This window comes from Tachypleus tridentatus, chromosome 13, assembly GCF_004210375.1.
Source record: "Tachypleus tridentatus isolate NWPU-2018 chromosome 13, ASM421037v1, whole genome shotgun sequence".
In the NCBI taxonomy this organism is placed as follows: Eukaryota; Metazoa; Arthropoda; class Merostomata; order Xiphosura; family Limulidae; genus Tachypleus; species Tachypleus tridentatus.
Window position 1 is genome coordinate 21,123,937 of NC_134837.1, and position 20,923 is coordinate 21,144,859.

Sequence of the window (20,923 nt, forward strand, 5' to 3'; positions counted from 1 at the left end):
CGAATGAATCTTTATATTCCAACTAAACATTTATAAGAGCATGATTAAACTGAAAATAATCAACTTATGTGAATCATAGGGACATTTTGCATTTTAATTGGTTGTATGAAAATGAATATAAAAAAGATACAATAAAGCTGTGAAGCTGAAGTAAAAAGAAGCATAAGGCCATGCAGATACACAAATGAACATCTTGAGTACATAACTGAAATCCTAACAAGATGCACATAATAATGAATTTGTTCAATTATATAGGACCTACATCCAGCATTTTCTGGACCACTGGACCAAATTAGTTACTCATTACTAGTTATTATTATGATAATGATAAAGACAATTATGATTATTTAATTACCTCTTCTTCTAACTACCACAAAGACTTAACTAGCCAATCCTTTTCAGATCTTATTTAGATACAGTTTTCACAAAAAAACGGGGTAGCTATGACTCTATTAACACAATTTATAACATCACTGGTTCCAAAAATTCTGTGATAAGGCCTAATACAAATGAATGAACTAATTATCACATATTTGTATATATGCACTTCCTTACACTTCATTTTCTTCAGTCTTACTGCAGTTTTTTTATCTTAGGGTTTATGTACTAATTTTTTATGATTTTTAACATGATTTATCCAATAACATATTTTGTTAGTAAAAGAAATTCACATTTATTAGTCAGTGAGTTACAATTTCTTATTCAATTTATCACTGCAAATGATCACATTACACCATTGGTGGTTTTGATTAATCAGTATAACTCATAACTATACTATATGTCCAAAAAACACTACAAAAGTGCTATCTTTTCTCATCTCATATTAAGAGTTTTAAAATATTTAGTTGGTTATCAAAACATGATACATTACCAGTTGAAAATTCATATTTCATAATACCAAATCCTATTTAATCTAACATAATGTAAAGGAGTCTGGCATAACTGAGTCTCTCACAGTATATGCAGTTCACCATGTAGTTGTCTATATTAACTACACTAAAACCCCATCCAAGCTGGTCATGCATTCTCCCATGTTTATAGTCAGTTTTGTGTTACTATTTCAATCCACAGGATTATTAATACCATATTAAGACATTAAATGTATCTCTTACATACTACTGTAAGTATTAAAAGGTAATGATCAGGACTTTTGTTAGCACATGTGTATCATTCAAAGAAATGAGAATGAATTATATCATAACTTGCCTCTATTTAGTATCCAAATTTTGCCTATAAATATATTTGTGTGTGTGTGGGCATGATTGCAAATGCTTTTACAAAAAAAACAAAAAAACAATTACTGCAGAACATAATTGATTTTGTTTGCAAACACATACAATTAACTGTGCAAGTTTGACAGAAGATATAGTTTGCTTGCTTCAAAGTATGAACAAAGTAATGTTTCTCACGACAAAACTTGGGGGAGAGAGGGGTTAAGCAATGAAAATCCCTCTTCCTCATTCTACCCATCAAATTGAGTGAAAGAGATGCATGAAGAATGGAAAAGATAAAGTTCCAGGATACATGATGGATCCCTCAACTTTCTACAACAATAGCTATCAAATCATCATCTTCAGTTGCAAAGCCACCAGCAGATATGGATACTTTAGTATTAAATAAATTGTAAGTGTATTTTTTCCCCATTGTGTTATGCTTCTAACTTATAATTGAATATCTGTATTTTATAATGCTGTATAACCAAGATGGATATAGTGAAGGAGCTCCATGAGCCACCGTCAATGTTTTCAGAAAATTATAACTGTATTATTAACATATTAACATATAATAGCCATACATGTTTTTTTTTCTTTTTAAATCAACACAGCTGGAGTTTACAACAATCCAGTTATGGCCTTAATCATTAACCAATCATTTCAAAGCTAATACTATATGAGTACCAATTAAACAGAATCCAAAAGAAGAGTGAATGATGGGTTCAATATCATCCTGAGAAGAAGAAAACTAAACTGTTTTGGATACATGCTGGAAAGAAACTGGATCCTGAAGAGAAGGAAACAGGATACGAGTGAGAAAATTAAGGGAAAGCCCTTCGAATAACACTTGTATCATACAAAGATCCTAGGTGAATTTGCTCCAAAAGTATACAAACCTGGACAAATGTTCTCCAATCTTGCCAGAACCTACTTCCTAGTCACCAGTGTCATTGTCAAAAGAAGAACCAACTATGAGTAATTTCATGACTAGCCATCAATACCTAAGAAAGATGAATAAGCAAAGAGGTGGAAGGAAGAGGTCAGGAAACAGAAATGGTAGCAGGTGAAAGCTGTGGAAGATGAGAGACCAAGAATGAAAGGGAGGTCCGTCAGCAAGCAGCTTCCACCCTGAATTCCAAAAAGTGAGGAAGATTTCCAAAAATCATCCTCTCTAAAAATGGAGCCAGGAAAAGGTCCCATAAATACATCATGGGTAAGTGTACATTGACTAAAAATGTATGATACCAACAAAAAAAGTCAAATTTGAAAGGAAAGGGCCAAGGAAAACAAGCATGCCAAAATGGAATAGAAAAGGGAGCAAGTGTCCTCCAAAAATTTCACAGAGGATTGATGGACAACTTTGCTTAGAAGATGGAAAGTAATGCAGGAGGGTAGTTGAGAGTAAAGCAAGACAGGAAAATTGAGCCTGGAAACATCTTACAGGGGGTGTTAGAGGTCAGATCCTAACACCTGAATCAAAGACTCCAAAAACTGAGAGTCCAGAGAAGGAAAACCTTAATGATGAAATGGTGATGCAAAATAATCTAAGATAGAAGGAGGGGAGGACAAAGCGTGTTGATCACAGACCTTAAATGTGCTGTAAACTTATTAACATGTGTCATGATATCTGGAGAATGTGGGAGAATAAGGCAATCCAAGGAAGGACCAGAAATAAGGAGAGGAATCTTAAGACACAGGGATATAAACAAAACGTAACATACCTGTGCAGGAAGTGTGGACAATCTGGAAACATCCGCAGAAAGTTGAGAGGGCACATAAAAAAAAAAAAAAGAGTAGAAATAAGCTACTGATATCCTGTCATTCTGTCTACAATCACCAGGAAAAGGAATATCTAGTTTAGGTGTAAGGAGATACAGCAGGTGCATAATGCACCCAAATTCACAATGTGAAAAATTGAAACCTCCTCAACAGAAAACATGGAACCAGATTTGAGCAATGTACACACTGAACAACAATAAATTGTAGAAAAAAAAAAAGCACAATCTTGTGGTGTGCTCACTTTAACTAAATAGTTGTCAAATGCAAGAAGAAAGCACAGAGCCTGAAAAACTGCATCAGATACAAAATGGTCAGAGAAGCATGTATGAAAATGCAGCAAAAGAAAACAAACAAAGATGCACAGCTAAATACCCAACACACATACACACACACACACCAAGTCTGAGATTTCTTCCTATCCTCTGTCTGAAACATTAAAGTTTGCTACAGTAAGGTTAGTATCAGTAATCTGCATGCATTTAAGAAATTGATTTTTATTTTCTGAAAATTGACTGGATTTATGTATGGATAAGCCTCTTAAAAGAAGATTACTACTAAAACCTGATTATCCATGTATATATCTTTATACAAGTTTTGTTAACTGCTATAATATTTGAAATACATGCAACTTTGTCCCAGTCAAATAACGTACTAAATATTTCTTAAATTTTTACTTTGGAAATTGAGCAAATGCATATTAGTAAATTATGTTACATGTGCACCAAAACTCAAGCACTTGTTTCCCTTTAAAGAATTTTTACAATGGACATGGAGAAATGTACATATACTAAAAATTGAATATGAGTAATAATAAATTATGTAGAATACACAAAACTGAAAAAGAAAGCTTAAAAACTTAAAGATGCTGTTAGGTATTTATAAAATGCAAATTAAATAGTTTTCAATTTTCGTTTGGTGTTTGTTCTTGAGGATTTAATATCTTAATTACCTATAACAATGTGGTGTAGAAAATAAGCATTTAACAAAATCTAAAATATATCCACAAAACTCTCCATGTATGACTAAAAATTCCCACAATGATATCATAAATATCTCATATTTAACAGTCAGCAGACTTGGGTCTTCCACAGATTTGGCACATTTTCCAGATCTGTCTTAACTTGGCATTTTTATAACCCAAACCAGACAAAGCACATTTTTTAAATTATTATAGTTTCTAGAACTGGCACTTTTTCCAAATCTGGAATATTTCCAGACATAATAATGTCTCCAAATTCCTACCTAATTAGACCTGATTTTTTCCTGAGAAATGGCCAAGATGCAGTTTACAACTGTATTGTAACCCCAACACAAAGCATTACTCAGTGACTGTGATACTGTTTTCCTCATTGTCATTGAACCATCTATCAATTAATTTAATTCTAATACCCATTTCAACACTTTGATTATCTTCAAGTTAGTGGTCTTTAAGCAATTATATAATCAACTGGTTGATTTATTGAAAATCTTCATTTTACTATTCTAGATATAACATTTACTCCCATACTTACAACTAGGTCACTGACAAGATGTCTACTGAATTGTCAAGTATCATGTAGTAAGCATACACAAAATTACACAACTTTTTAAGAATTTGGGCTTTCTACCTCATATTTCAAAAAGAATTTCAATTGCTAACAAATCAGAATTCAACTTTGTTTTCAGTCTCTTGATGGACAGACTTTAATTCTTATATCAAGTTCATTAATGGAATTTTATATCAAAACCTTTGTCATTTGTGGTTCTATCATTATCAGTCAAAATGTCTCTAGATGTTTGAATAATTACCAGTACCAGATTTCTGATGCACTTTTACACCATTTTCAAGGCCATGTGTAGTTAATCCTAACAAAAACAAATACATCAATAGACAGTGTAAAGGGGTTAATTCTGTTAATTCTGTGCTTTATCTTAAACAAAAGTTCTCTATCCTTAACTCTAAGTTTAAAGCACATCAAAATTTGTCAATTTTATTCATCAAAATGATTAATTTACCCAAAAATAGGAATGTAATGAGGAATGGTAGTTTACGAACATCATAATTCACTTTACAAGGGATGTATACACCATTTGAAAAGCATTTTAAAAAGTTAAGTAACATCAAGTGAAAAACAATTTTTACACTTTCTATTTCTTTATAAATATAGTAAGTATCACTGGCAAAAAGATAAACTCTACAAAATAATAGTTTTATCATACTGACCTTGTATTTAAAAAGGTATAAAAACTGTAAACATGTCTATACAATCCTGGATGTACTGGTTTATGACATGTTCCTATTTTCAATGATTTCCAAAATGTCAGTTATTAAGAGATAAAAAGTAATTGTGGATCTTTATTTTTAATTGTAAACTTGATACTAAAATGTTATTTCATTAAATAATCTAAGAACAGATTCAAAACAAATGCTTTTATTAACATTATAAATTTACTGTACCTTTATTTTTCATATAGCCTCTCATAAAATATGACAATTTGCCTTAATCTGTTATATGGAATAGCCTTCACCAACCAAAACTGACTTGTACATGTAACTGCATTCCATCATGTTAGTGCTGGAAATAGTATTGATTGCCTGTATTGTTGTAGGCATACTAGTAGTGTGGCACTGTCTGATAAACTGGATGACAGCCAATCACAGCATAAAATATCAAATGATTGTTCTTTAGTACATCTTTTCACATAATGTGGGAAGACAATACCATAATACATCTTAATGTTATTTTATTCAGCATTTTTATAATAACTACCAATGCATAAAAAGTTACTTTGTTTTCCAACCAAAAAATAACTTATATAACTTTACCTTTCTTTTTGTTAGACAAGGAAACAAACAGGACTGTGTGGGATTTAATCGAGAAAAAGCAAAGAAAATTGAAACAGCTATGGTACAAGCCAAACAAAGAAGCAGTCCACCCACTATGTGACGAAATCGAACCATTTCATCTTGTTACACTTGCACTAGAGAAAACAAAAATATATATACATATACATATGTAGTAAATGTTTTTACAAAAGTTATACTTTACAAATTCATATTTCAAGATTGTGCTCAAAGAAAAATATAAAAAATATTAATCTGCATACATGTGAAGTTATTTTCAAATATTCAGTTAGTTAAAACAACAAATGAAGAACAGCATTTATTAAGCCTGTTAAAATTACAGTCAGCACCCTACAGTAGTTCATAAACAATAACTGTTAATCGTGAATCAAGGATGAAAAATCCAGGTTTTATTTCCCTTAATCACCCAAGGGACAAATCTGCAGAAGTAAGAGATGCAGAAGAGTTATACAAGATCACAAAATTCATTAAAGGAGTCACTTATTACTTTGTTACAAGTTTTTCATTGAATATCAATACATAACAAATATGTACTGTTTATTTATATGGGGCACATCTAAACATTTGGAGATGGTTGACTGGGTAATGAAGGAAACTATTGTAAATGTACATTTCAACAGAACAATGGCAATCTTTTCAAAACGTTGTACATTTCTAACAGAGCTTTCTTCCTTACCCATTCAAACCAGTTCCAAACTTTAATTTTCTGAAAAATAGGTTCCTCATAGTCAAAGTTAACTTTACATTTGTATGCTACTGATCCAATAAATTAAATAAAACCAAATTACTGTGATTTTTTTTTTTTACATTTTTATTTTCCCAGTGGGTTACACTGAAATTTCAACTGAAGTAAGAGTTCAATAAACCATACTGCATCTCTAATAAAAATATTTATTTCTCTGTTTATTATACTAAGTTATCACAGTCAGTTCTATACTATTCTTATACAATAATTATTACAAATTTCAGAATATTATGCTATTCAGATATGTTACACAAAATAAAAGTAATTTGCACACACCATGAAATAAGTGGAAAGTATATGTACATTCTTATGCAGTGTCTGCAGGATATTAGAGTATATTTCAAATGATTTGTAAGACCATGAAGTTATGATACGGTTATCTGGAAACACATTCTGTTTATCTTCTACACAATAGCAAAATAACAAATACATTGTGTGCTAACCAATGAATGAAATATACATATAATTCTATTTACCATCTACCCAACTACACTTGCTAACATTTTTTCATGTCACCACAAACAGAACTGGATTAACAACTGTCCTTTAAACTTCAAACCTGTTATCTACAGAAGAATGTTGATGATACTTTCCATCATACTGATTGTATTCAATGCTTTCTTGGCTACCTTAATTCACAATATCCCTCTATACACTTCACTCATGAAACTGAGATAACTATTTCCTGTCTAGTGTTCTTGTTAACCACAATGTTAACTTTTTTATTTCTATCATAAAAACACTTACTGACTTCTTCATTCATTTTGACAGTTTTAAACCTTTCTCTTTCAACCACAGTCTTTTTCTCTGCCTACTAAATAAGGCCTATCTAGCCCTTTACAAAGAAATTACTACCATACACAGCATTCTCTTTCAAAATGGCTACACTAAACATGTATTACATGATTTCAAGTTCAGTCATAAAGAACACATTTTTTAAAGTGAAATTATCACAAATGTGTACTGTAATAACAGAGTAGAAAACAAAATTACTACCATACACAGCATTCTCTTTCAAAATGGCTACACTAAACATTTCTTGAAAAATAACTTTCTCATTCCTAACTAATATATTTATCAAACCAAAACTAAGATACTCACTGTACCCAAACTTCCCTCATACACCTGCTTACCATATCTCTGGTCCCTTGCTGGGACAATGGTAAGTCTATGGATACACAATGCTAAAAATCAGGGGTTCAATTCCCCTCGGTGGATGTTGCAGACAGTTCAGTGAGGCTTTTGTATAATAGAAACACACACATACACACCATATCTTGGGAGATGGAGCTCCCTTACCATGAAACAGTTGAAAAAATAATGCAACTCTTACTATCTCCAAAGTGACCTGAAAGTTATTATGAAACCCAATTTAAGACTAAAAAATTTTTTCTGCTGACTGCTCATTGTTTACATCTTCTCAACTTATATACATGTGGAGACTGTGGAGACATGTGGTGAAACAAAATGTTATCTTAAAGTACGAGCACATGGGCAAATCTATAAAACTGGAAATAAAAAGTCACAAACCCTCCAAACTTTGCTATATATTAGCACAATATACAAACAGAACATCCAATGTCCCTTTACAACTTATAAATTATCTTAACAGCCACACATGATAAAGACTTCCAACAAAAGAAACATTTTACATAAAAACTGTTCTTTTGACTGTAAATAATACACTTTAGTCACTTAAATATATTCTAACTATAGCATTTGTGCCACATTTTTTATTTTTCTTGTTATAATTTTTATATTTAAAATTTCTTTACTTCTTACGTGTTGCAATTACAAATACTGTTTGTTTTGTCCTTCTATATTACTGATGATGGAATTTGGGTGATTTCAAAATGTTTAATAAATGATTCCATATTACCATATCTGTATTTTGCTTTATCATTAAAATTTATCCAAAAAATGAGTTGATTACCAGAATTTTCTTTTTAAAGAAAGTAGGGATTTCTTTTTGAAGCATTGTATTCAGTTTTGGACCCCTTATAAAAAATGAATGCACGTTTGTAAAAAAAAAAAAATTCAGAGATATCATGTTAAATTTCCCTAGTTGTTTAAATTAATTAGTGTGATGATTTATATTGTTTAAACATAACCTTAGTGATAATTTAGTTAATTTTCAAAATAACAGCTTATCACAGGTTTGTTAACATAATTGTGTTTAAATCATATGTTGTGAATTGTTGATTGTTATGTTATTGCATCATATTACTAGAACCTTCTAAATTTTCTCCTTGAAATTATCACAGATGTGTACTGTAATAACAGAGTAGAAAACAAATAATATGTCTTATCAGTTGTGTTCTAAAGTAATTGAACCAGATTGTGTGGACTGAAAATTAAAAATAGAAATAATTTAAAGCTGTTAATATAAATTATAACCAATAATTATAATGGTGATTTTAAAGGGAAACTATCAAAACTATCAAAGGCTATATAGTAATAACAGATCAGGAAAAATAATTCACCTTCTAAGTTGTGTTCTTAAGTAATTGAACCAGATTGTGTGGACTGAAAATAAAAAATAGAAATAATTTAAAGCTGTTAATATAAATTATAACCAATAATTATAATGGTGATTTTAAAGGAAAACTATCAAAGGCTATATAGTAATAACAGATCAGGAAAAATAATTCACCTTCTAAGTTGTGTTCTTAAGTAACTCAACCAGATTGTATGGAATTTGACAAAAATTAATATAAAGTTCCAGATAAATATGTGATAACCAACAAACATTTATAATATCATCCAATCTGTCTCTAAGTGTTCTCATGAAAGATCTCATATCTACAGAGCCTCTTCCAACTTAAAGTATATTGTGTCAGTAGTTGCTAGTTCAGGTTTAAATTGATAAAAAAACATGACTGTGAAGCATTCAAATATTCACCACAGAGTTGTAGCCTTTTAAGAAAAGAGGTAAGGAATCCTGGAAGGGAAAGAAGAGATGGTGTTAGTAATTAAAATACTTGCCCCTCTTTATAATCTACAGAATGTAGTTAATATAACTACAGAGGTAGTCAAAAAACCTTGGAGGAAGATACTGCCAGATCACACAAATAATGTGATATAAAAGTATTGAGGGAAGAACACATCCTAGTCCATACAATGTCCTCCAGTGAGACATTCAGCCAAGCTGTAAAGAACATATAATTGTGGCAAATCTTAAATGACGTATCTTGTAGAAATCTCTTCACCTCCAAAGAGAGCCCAGAATAAACAATATAGGGAACTTATTCATAGGTTGCAATGAATAAAAAAAACATTGTGTTCCACCCCTTAAAACTTTAGTGTGGGCAAAATAACACCTCAAGGCCCTCACTGAATGGAACAAACGATTGAAATCCAATCACTCACAGAAATCAGAAACAGTTGTCAGATGAATCAATGAAAAGCATTTAATACCTATCCCTGGCTGCCAGTATCTTAGTTAAGAAGGACATGGTATAATGATAAGATGTCTTGTACATATGCAGTGCAAACAGCTCTGTCTGACAACGTCCTCAGGCCAGCAGCAACAAAACAAACCTTAAGAGAAAGGTGATACGTCAGGCCAAGGGCTCAAATGAAAGTTGAGAAAGCATATAATACCACCTTTATATGACAGTTATATAACTGAAATGGATACCTGGGACAAAGGACAGAAGACAACTTTACCAGACTGGAGAGCACTGGAGACTCAAAGAATCTCTGTCTCTTCAAGTATCTAAAAGTTGTCAACAAGACCATCTTATATAAGTAGGTTGTGAAAGATCCAAAACATTTATCAAAAAGCTAGATCAAAATTGAACTACTGGTTACACATCTCCTCACAGTACATCATTAATGATATGTGTGCCATTTCCACTGATAAATGTCTATCACAGGACAATGCAACAACTGAAATAGTCACATAAGAACCATAGCACTTACACCTTGATGCTATGTGAAGGACCTCATAACCTCCACACATAAAGCTTGAGTTTTAGGGTGAATGGGTACAAGATGTCAGATCGTTGCTGCCTCAACATAAATGGTCAAAATGAAAAAAGTATACACTTCTGAAGAAGGTATTGGAAAAGCAGAAACTAGGGTTGAACAAGCCAATCTTGTGCTACCAACAGTTTGCAAGAAGGGTTTGAATGGATCATTACTAAGACTCTGGGTAATATACAATTAGAGATGGGCATATAGGTGCAACCCTGTCCAGTCCTGACCAAAAGCATCTGTTGTAATGCCTGAAAATGAGGTACCATAGACCAAAATTCTGGGAGCTGAGTGTTCCAATGAGTGGCAAATGCATTAATCATCTATGTCCCATACAAAGAGCAACTCCAACAGAAAACTCCTTGAAACTTTGTAGAATGGATGGCTGTTGTGGAGACAAGTGCAGAGGATTATGTTTTGAAAGTTGCTATCCATTCTACAAAGTTTCATCATGAATACTCTGCCTAAACAATCTATCAAAGAATTTAAATTATGTTTTCTTTCTCATGCTGGAATGACTACATAACACAAAAATACAAATGTTTAGTCTAAGTAGCTTAAGTCTCATAACACTATATATTATTTTTTACAATACCGACCTTCTACTCATGCACAGCAAACACTACATAACTTGCATTGACACAATCATGTGCACTCATGTTACAGTATCCAATAATATAAAAACTGACCCAGTCTTGGCTGTATTTTAGTGAACTAGTATTTTGTATTATAGAGTAACATTTAAATTGTTTTACATTATACATGAATACATATTATTACTATTTAAAAACAAGTTATGAAACTTTTTTTTCTTAAAATCTATAACAATAAATAGAGGTAAAGCAAACAGTTATCTCTTATAGCTATGACTTTTGAACTTAGTTATTGCTGGACATAGGCTGCAAAGCCTTTTAAAATTTCACATGCGGAGGATATCAAACAAATTTTGAGATTTTATATATACAGTTGAATAAGCAAAAAATCATTAACAACTACACTGATACCATATAGTTCCACTATAATTTATTAAGCTCAGTAACTAAAATGTATTTAGCTCTTAAAAAGTATGAAACTTCAAGCAGATAAATACACAATCTACCTCCTTGAAATCTTGGATCCAAAGGACATGGTAGCCTTTTAACTTGGAGGGCATTCTGAGCTGTCGATTGGTTATTCACATCATATATTGTAGTAACAGTATAAAAGTAAAAATGGAAAGAGATGAACAGGGCCACTGTATTTGATTCAGTACAAAAGCTATATCTCAGCAAAATAAAAAGATACAAGTTTCTTATTTTATATTCTAGCTTGTCAATATTGGAAATTTGAGTTCTTAATTTGTACAAAACAATAAACTTTGTATTTTTGACATCACAAACAACTAATTTTAACCACCGCTGCATTCAATTACCAAGTGCCTCATTAAAATCTATATTTAAGTGGGTTCTTTTAATATTTACTTTTAAATTAATAAATTAATTCATATACAATAAAGTTCGAATTATAATCCACAAGTTTATTCCAAACTTGTTGACATAAATTCATAAAATAATAGTTCAATAACATTTTGAATGCAAGTTAACAAATGTGATGACATAGTCTTTGACCTGTGACTAGTCATGAAAGGATTAAAGCTCTGGATACAACTTTAATAAACTGGGTAATGAACATTTATATCAGGTCATCCCATAAGTAATGTCTGAAAATTTAATACAGAAAGTGCATCATCATTTCTGTCTTTGTAGAAGGCTTTAGTGACTTAAATATGTAGTAGGATGTGTATAAAAATGTTCAGACAAATAAAATAAACTAACCCAACACCACCTTTACAGATCATTAATCAAATAAACCCTTATGAAGATGGATGTGTCTGAGGAGCATGTTAGGCATATAACATGAGTTAAAAAAGGTAATAGTGTAGTAGAAACTACATCAAACATTCAAGATGTTTATGGTGCAGAGTCTCTCAATAAAAGAAAATGTCAAAGATGGTTTCAGAAGTTCAGATCAGGTCACTACAGCTTAAGTAATGTACCACGTTCAGGTCGTCCTGCTGAGTTTAATGATGACTTGCTGCTAACTGCACTTGTTGACAGATTGTGCTGTAACAGTTGAATAACTAGCACAAAAACTTAATTCAACCCATTCAACAGTTCACCGTTATCTGCTTCGAAAGGTGTCAAAACTTGAAAAATGGGTTCCCCATAATTTGACAGAAGCCAACCTTAGAACCAGAGTGGAAATTTGCACTTCTCTGCACTCTCGTGAAAGTAAGTCACCTTTTTTAGACTAACATGACTGTAGATAAAAAATGGATATATTATAAAAATGTTAAGCACCTCAGACATGGGCTCAGCACAGGTAAACTGGCTAAAGCACAGCCCAAAATGGACCTCCACCCTAAGAGTGTCTTGTTAAGCATTTGTTGGGATATTGTTAGTGTGATCCACTTTAAGTTGCTGCCACTTGTTGTAACAATTACATCAGACTTCTATTGTCAACAGTTAGAGCTCTTAAATGTTGCGCTGAAAGAAAAGAGACCTGCTTTGATCAATCGTAAAGGTGTTGTGTTACACCAGGAAAATGCACGGCCCCATACATTCAATCTGCAAAGATTGAAGAGCTAGATTGGGAAAAACTTCCACCTACTTCTTATTCTACAGACCTTGCCCCATCTGATTATCATCTATTCCAAAGTTTGAAGAACTATCTTGATTGAAAAGAGCTTGGAACACATGAAGATATCAAAACTACTCTGTCTACATTCTTTTCCTCCAAGCTCCAAGAAGTTTACAGAAGTGGAATTCAGAAGCTTGTGAATCACTAGCAAGAAGTAATTAATAATAATGAAGCATGCATTATTGAATAAATAACATTAAAGGCATTCGAAATCCTTTCTCTTTTTCTGAACATAAAATTGGACATTCAGGGATGACCTGATACATATATTTGACTTATTTCAATATATAATTTTAAAACATGTTGATTGTGTTTTTTTTTGTTTTTTTTGAAATTTATCTTCAACCAGGTTACAGACACCTACTGTAAAGGATCCAGCAAATACATAAAACCTGCACTGTGACAAAGCAGTGGTAGAATACTGCTAGTAAATTATCACAGCCCAGATCCATAAACAGAGAGAGTTTGGACAACATGATTTGAATCGACTAAGACTCTGGTTAGGTAGAATGTGCTTCTATGACAGCAAGATGTCACGTTTCCCATAAGCACAACTAACTTGCAGTTAACACAATTCCTAATGAGAAAAATGCCATACTGTTCAGCCTGGGCTGGTTAAACCACTCTGGTTATGGGAAGATGATGCATAGATTTCCTTGAGATCCAGAACAGAGACAGAAATAAAAATTAAAGTTCATTGCAAATACTGGAAAGCAAACAATAACATATTTCTGTGTTCCACAAGTAGGCTTAGCTTTCTCTTCATTATTCATTTTGACCTCTTGGAAATCTTATAACATATTTTTTCTTTAACCTTTTATTAAATTTTGATAAAATGCAGAACTTGTGCTTTAGATGCATCACTGTTAAAGAGTTATCCTACAAGAGATTAGCAAAAGTCTGATAGCAATAAACAAAAAGTCTGCAAGACTATATTTAGTAGATTACTATTTGGGTTCTTTATCCATTTTCAACACTTGGTTTCATGCAGTTAAATGATTCATTGAAAATTTATGTTCCCTTTGAAGTTTTTGCAAATCTGTAAACATTTTGACAACTCTTTTGAATGAACATTTTGATTTATATAAGTTGGCCCAAGTATGAATAAAAGAAAATATTGAGAAGTAAGACTAAAACAGAATCAAGCTCACAATGAATAGTGAGCTGCACTGTCTATTGATATCTTTGATACAACTATAATTCTTCCAGTTACTCTACTGGACTAGAAAATATCTTCATAAAACTTGGAGGATGATTAAAGTTTCCAACCAGAATTTTTTGGCCAATTAACAATACCTTTGCAAGTCAAAAACTCCTTGAGATGTTCCAGTATATTCAACCATTGAAAAACCGTTTTCCAGCTCACTACTCTCCAAAATAGATCAAAGCAACCTGTACACCTTGGTCAATTCATGCATAACTAAAGTGAAACAAAAAATGAATAATTTGTGCTCAACATGTATGAATGACATGGAGGAAGAAAAAACAATCACCAAGTGAGGACAGCATTCAAAAACTTCCACAACTGAAAGAATACAAGTGAGGCAGCCTTATCCTCTTCTGGAAAATGTATGAAAATCTTCAATCATGAAGAATATCTATATGAAGAAACTCGGGACATGCTAGGTAATGACAAGACTTGTCAAGCAGGCAGATATACGTTCTTAGAATATAAATCTACCTTGTTGCAGTGTAAAGTATAAATGCTTGACTAAGTTCTTCCATGTGATGCTTCATATTTATGTGAAGAAACTATAAAATCTCCATAAAACTAAGCTCAAGGAGTCAAAATCCATGATGAACCTAAAAGCACGAGTAAGACTACAAAGAATGCTGTGTGGAAACTACACTATAGATATTGAACTAACCAATTATCCTGGCACATCTTTAAATGTTTATACAATGGTGCAGCTGTGATCCACGTAATATTATGTAGTATAATATCCTCAATTCACTTGGGAATATCCATGAGTTTAATATCATTTTAATAAAATTAATAATTAAATAATTATGCCCGTATCAATTTCATTAAACTGAACCAAGAAAAAAAAAAAATGCTCCAGAGGCACATAGCAACAAAAGTCCAACTTGACAAGACTACAGTAATAATAAATTTAGTTATCAATCCAATGTACTTGTCTTTCATATCTAAGCTTTTATGTGGTATCTTAACAAACTTCAAATATATTTGAATAATTCACATTGTCAAATTGTGTTCCAAAGTAGCTGAACCAACCTGAGTAAATTTTGGTGAAAAAAAAAAAAGAGAATTATTTAGTCTATAAACAAATTTGAAAACCAACAATGTAATGAACATTCGTATGTATTTTAGATTTGTTTTAATATATTATTTTAAAACAAGTGGACTGATGCTGTTTCTTATTGTTGAAATTTATCACCACCAAGATGCTACTGTAAATAATCCAGTCCATGGATAAAAATATGATAGTGGCAAACCAGCCAGGATCTACAGTGATATATAGCAGCAGAAGTAGACATAAATAACTGGTAAATAAGCCTATATATGCACAGCTGCAGTGGTGTGGGAAAAAGTAGTTCAGAGGTCACAACCACACTATTTAACCATATTACATGACTTTGATAAGTGGATAATGATGGACAAGCAACTTTGTTTTAAAGATGGCAACTTGGTTTTAAAGATGGCAATCCATATTGAAAATGTATGTTTATGTATACATAGTTGATGTTGTTGTCTATACTTGTGTATATAAAGTATGCGTAAATTGAAGAAGCATCTAAATGTTCAATTATAAGAACTGCAACTGACTTGGGCAAAACAAACCTTTACTTAGCAGCTGCCATACCAAGCAGGTTACCAGTCACAGTTTTTAAAATCACAACTTTCTTGATGAATTAAATATACATATCAACCAAATAATGAATACAGAACAGAGTAGGAGCTTGATTAAAAACACATGTTGAACTTCACCTGTAACATTCACTACTATACAGAATGTAACAACAAATGTATTGCAGGTTACAATTCTAAATGCAAGGTGACATAAGGAATGGCAACACAACTGAGAAAAGACATCTAACTAAAATACGTTTGCTCACAGTACATGTCTTAAACTTAGTACTTATATCTTCAGTCATGTCTAGCCTTCTTAGATACTATCCAATTTTGTTTATAATTAAATAAATAAATAAATTCATCTGCATTTTGAAACAGTAATGAACATCAGCTTTTGAAATTAAAATTTGTGTTAGCATCACTTCATGGTGCAGAAATCTAAATTTAATCAAGAAAAACAGTATCACAGAATGAAAGTATGTTTAATGAATGTTTCACAATGTTGTCATTCCATTCCAGAATTCATTCATTAGAAATAAAATAATTCAAATTAGTGAAGAAATACTGAAACTACTACCAGCGTTTTTTCATTCAACAAGCATCTTTACACTAGCATCTGCAAGCACCTGTTAATGTTATTTCACAAGGTTTCTTGGGTTTTTTTTATAGCTTCTATCCATAAATGACATTACACCTTCAACATCTGAATGTCACAGAAGAGGGTCGGGAAGAATGAGAACAATACAATATTATAAAATCAATAAATACTTAGAGGTCAGTAGTAACACTATTGGAACAAAATGTTTGACTATGTGATACGTGTATGTGCAAACAGCAGAGAATATAGGCCTTTTAATCCTTTCATCAGGGGCTGGGTAGAATTCACCCAGCTTGTAACCATGAGAGCATCCACTACAACAATTATACTATGGCTTTTGATAATGTATGCATATCTTTACAATCTTTTGAGGGTTATTGGTAAACATTGCAAGGCATTTGTATAGAAAATGTCAGGTTTTAAAATTAAGTATTCAGATTTTTTAATTAAAGATTTTCTTTCAGAATGTTGACCACCTAACATGCAAAATAATTTTGATTTGAAAATTAAGAAAACTTTTAGGCATTGGAAGACTTTCAAATTTTATGGGAGAAATCTCTATAACCTCCAAATATTTTTTTTACACAAACTTTATATTTTACCTGTTACTTTCACTACTGTATTTCTTTATGAGTTAGTTTAATCTCACTGACATTGTAAGCTCCATAAAAAAAGGGGAATAAACATAAATTATGCTTTTTCATTTTTAAATGACTACAAATTATAGCATAAAAACACAAATGTTTAGTCTGAATAGCTTAAGCTATTTATTTATACAGGGTGTTCGGAAAGTCACTGTGCAGTTTTGTAATCACATGTTATAACAGCATTCATTCAATCTATTTCAAGCCAGCAACTGATAGTGGTGTTTAGAAACAAAATAAGGATTCAAGCCTGTATTGATGCCAACGGGGTCACTTTCAACATTGTTTATAATTGTCATTCATATTTACCTCCCGTATTCTATATTGAAACATGTCTGTTAATAAATATATAAGTGCACAGTGACTTTCTGAACACCCTGTATATATACATTGACATTTCAGCCATGCCTGGCTAACACTGCAGAAGATACAAAGGATTATAGAAAGTAATTGTATTTTCTAGTTACAAACTTTGAACTCATTTACTGATTGCTATAAGTTGTTGTGCCTTATGAAATTTTGTAAGCGGAGGACATGAAACAAGTTTTTTTGTTGTTTTTTGAAGTAAAAAAGTCAGTAACCTATCTTAAAGTTTTCTAATCTGAACCAAAGTGTTTTTTGTAATATATTTTCTATAACTTTCAGTGATTTATTTTTTATTATTATTAAAAGAGAAAATTACCAACTAGTTAGTCACTTCAGTCATCACGATTCCAACCTCAGTGTCTTGTCTTTTACTTGAACTAGAAATTGTAAAATATAGATTCAGGCCATCGAACTAGATTATACAGGGTAGTTCAACATTACCTTTCCTTTTTGTAAACTTTAATAATTAAATAACTAAAGGAATACAACTAAACAGTTGTTCAACATCTTGTAGCCCAACTAAAATAGCTTTAATCATTTTTATTTTCACTCCAACAGGTAGAGTAATTCTGTCAATTGGCAATAGTGCATGAAATGGCTTAGTGCAATAGACTGGTTGGAGATGGCCAATTCATGATAGCCTCTACTGCACACCTATACATCACAGAGGTAAAGATCAGAATAACAGATACCACTGCCACTATAACTGTGAGCATGTAGCAGTAAGCACAGACTGATATTGAGTAGCAGATTGATTTGCTAAGATCCACTAATGGTGCATTGATAGAAATCTACCAACACGTTAACAAAAACAGAGTTGGGCTACAAGATGTTGAAAACTGCATGATGGTATTCTTTAGTTATTTAATTATTAAATTTTAAAAATAAGGAAGACCAATCTGTACAGTAAATATTCAAGTTACTAACATAAACCACCTGCACTCTGCTGCAGAATTCAAAGGCTCCCTCACAATTCACAGACCTCAATTTACCAGTTAATCCCCTCCATTAGTTCAGCAACCTCAAGAGAACCCATACTTGCAAAAACATACATTACAAGGCCTGAAATTACTAACAAAGAACCACACCCAAGTTTAGTGCTAATAGCTTGTTAGTAGAGATATGAATATACTTTCAAAATTTACATCACTAGTATCTAACAAAGAGGCATGAACTCAAAATATTATGCCAGTTTCAAGTTCAGCAATTCTGGAAACCTACTCTCAGACCTTCATGATATCTGTGCAACTAACTTTCCAGGTTTGTTTGTTGTTTTTTCACACACACATGATACCCCAAATATTCTAAGCATATGTAAGCCATATAGATAAGAACATCCCTCAATCGACTCAAAGTTGACAGACACATTTGATCCTGCTAACTCTGAAACTCTTAGAAAAGTCTGTATCCTTAGACAAACAAATTCACAAACACTAAATATAAATTAATATAGGATAAGGTACAGGTCCAATATCAGCAGTAGCAGTACTATAAGTGTTACTTATTGGTATTTGTTGTACTAGTAAGGCTGTTACTTATATAAATTAGTCAAAACAGTCAGTTTTGGCTAATATTTCAAGAAAGACTAGCATAAATTCAACGAAATATATCCTTTATGCTAATAACAATTAACTGCAGTACTAGTATTACTATTAGTAGTAACTTAAACAGAAATTTTTTAAATATAGATCTGAAACACTTGAAGTTTTAACATCAATATTACTTAAGTTATTACACTTGTAATCCCATTCCCGTTATGTATTTCATTACACACGAAAAAAGATTACTGTGGGGTACAACTTTAATGAAAACAAATCGTCATAAACGAAATTATAACTAACGTCACAGTAAGTTCGGTTATCAAATCAAATGAGCACTTAAGAAGCCTGAAAGACAACCTAGGTCTCTCAAAAACCACTGCTTCTCCTCAGGCCACACGCAAGTTTAAGATATGGTAAGGTCAGATGTTCTTAAAAGAAACAGGGAAAATATGGTAAATTCAAATAATTACTATTAATAATATATTTATTTTAATTTACGTACCGTCGTGTGAAAGTATGACTGTTTAGTTGTCTCCAAATCCTCGAAAGAGAAACGAGCGGGATTATAAAAAAAACAAACGTTTTAAATACTTGTCATCTATTCCACACAATGCGTATAAAAACGCCGACCCTCAAACAAGTACCATATCGACTTTTATAAAAGCTTTTAATATACAAGTGTCCCATTAGCTGAAAGTATATTTTTAACATAGTTTGAAATGACAAAAACAGCCAATAATATTATCACAATATTTAAATTTTATAAATAATAAACTAAATCTAAATTCTGTACATTTTCAAATAACTACAGCTACTGCGTGAAATATTATTAAACTCTGTCCTCTTGACGGACTATACATTCAATAATTAACCGCCGTTTTTTTTGTTGTTGTTTAACTATTTAAAATAAAATAACGTGATTTCGAGGGATTCGACTGAATTCCCTATTTTTGTTTCTAGTGTTTCACTGAGAGTAGACGAAAATGATTATTCACATCGTTTCTTCAAGCACAGCAGTAATGTTTCAAAGATCTAATGTTAACATTAGCATGCCACAATGGCCCGGTATGGCCAAGCGTGTTAAGGCGTTCGACTCGTAATCCGAGGGTCGCGGGTTCGAATCCCGGTCGCACCAAACATGCTCGCCCTTTCAGCCGTAGGGGCGTTATAATGTGATGGTCAATCCCACTATTCGTTGGTAAAAGAGTAGCCCAAGAGTTGGCGGTGGGTGGTGATGACTAGCTGCCTTCCCTCTAGTCTTACACTGCTAAATTAGGGACGGCTAGCACAGATAGCCCTCGAGTAGCTTTGTGCGAAATTCAGAAAACAAACAAACAGCATGCCACGAGTTAAACAATGACAAGTTCAATGTGCAAATGCAGAATATAGATCCACGGAGGATTACTTTAAGAAAACGGTAACTATTAATTTTCTTGACCAGATTATGAATAACATTTCCTCCAGAAAATCGAAATGCGTATTTCTTTGTTCAGTTTGAAGATTACTCTTAGTTTGAGTTGGGGATAAGGTGATTACAGAATGCTTTTTGATTTGACTTTTTAGTTTGATGCCATAGGTAACACCAAGGTGATAGGACATTCAGGAACGTTGTGGTCAGGACTTTTGGAGTTGCGAACCTTATTGATATATTAGAAAATACTTTTGTTCATGAGTACCGGAGGGAAGGCATTTTAATCAAATATTAACGAGTTTATTATG

The 20,923-nt window shown here is 32.2% G+C and overlaps 1 protein-coding gene across 6 annotated transcripts in view; it reads right to left on the reverse strand.

Moving 5' to 3' along the window:
* LOC143240143 (pantetheinase-like) overlaps positions 1 to 20,116 on the reverse strand; it is a 78,931-nt gene extending 58,815 nt beyond the window's left edge. Inside the window, exons 1-2 of one of the 6 annotated variants that reach the window (XM_076482080.1) lie at positions 19,707 to 20,116; positions 5,800 to 5,954 (exon numbers count right to left, since the gene is read on the reverse strand). In XM_076482080.1, the coding sequence (XP_076338195.1) occupies positions 5,800 to 5,934 (135 nt within the window). In that variant the 5' untranslated portion in view covers positions 5,935 to 5,954; positions 19,707 to 20,116. Of the gene's footprint in view, positions 1 to 5,799; positions 5,955 to 17,979; positions 18,037 to 19,504; positions 19,524 to 19,561; positions 19,582 to 19,706 lie in introns of those variants that run through there. The other 5 variants (XM_076482083.1, XM_076482082.1, XM_076482081.1 and 2 more) reach the window with 5 other exon arrangements.
* Between the last annotated feature and the right edge of the window lie 807 nt (positions 20,117 to 20,923).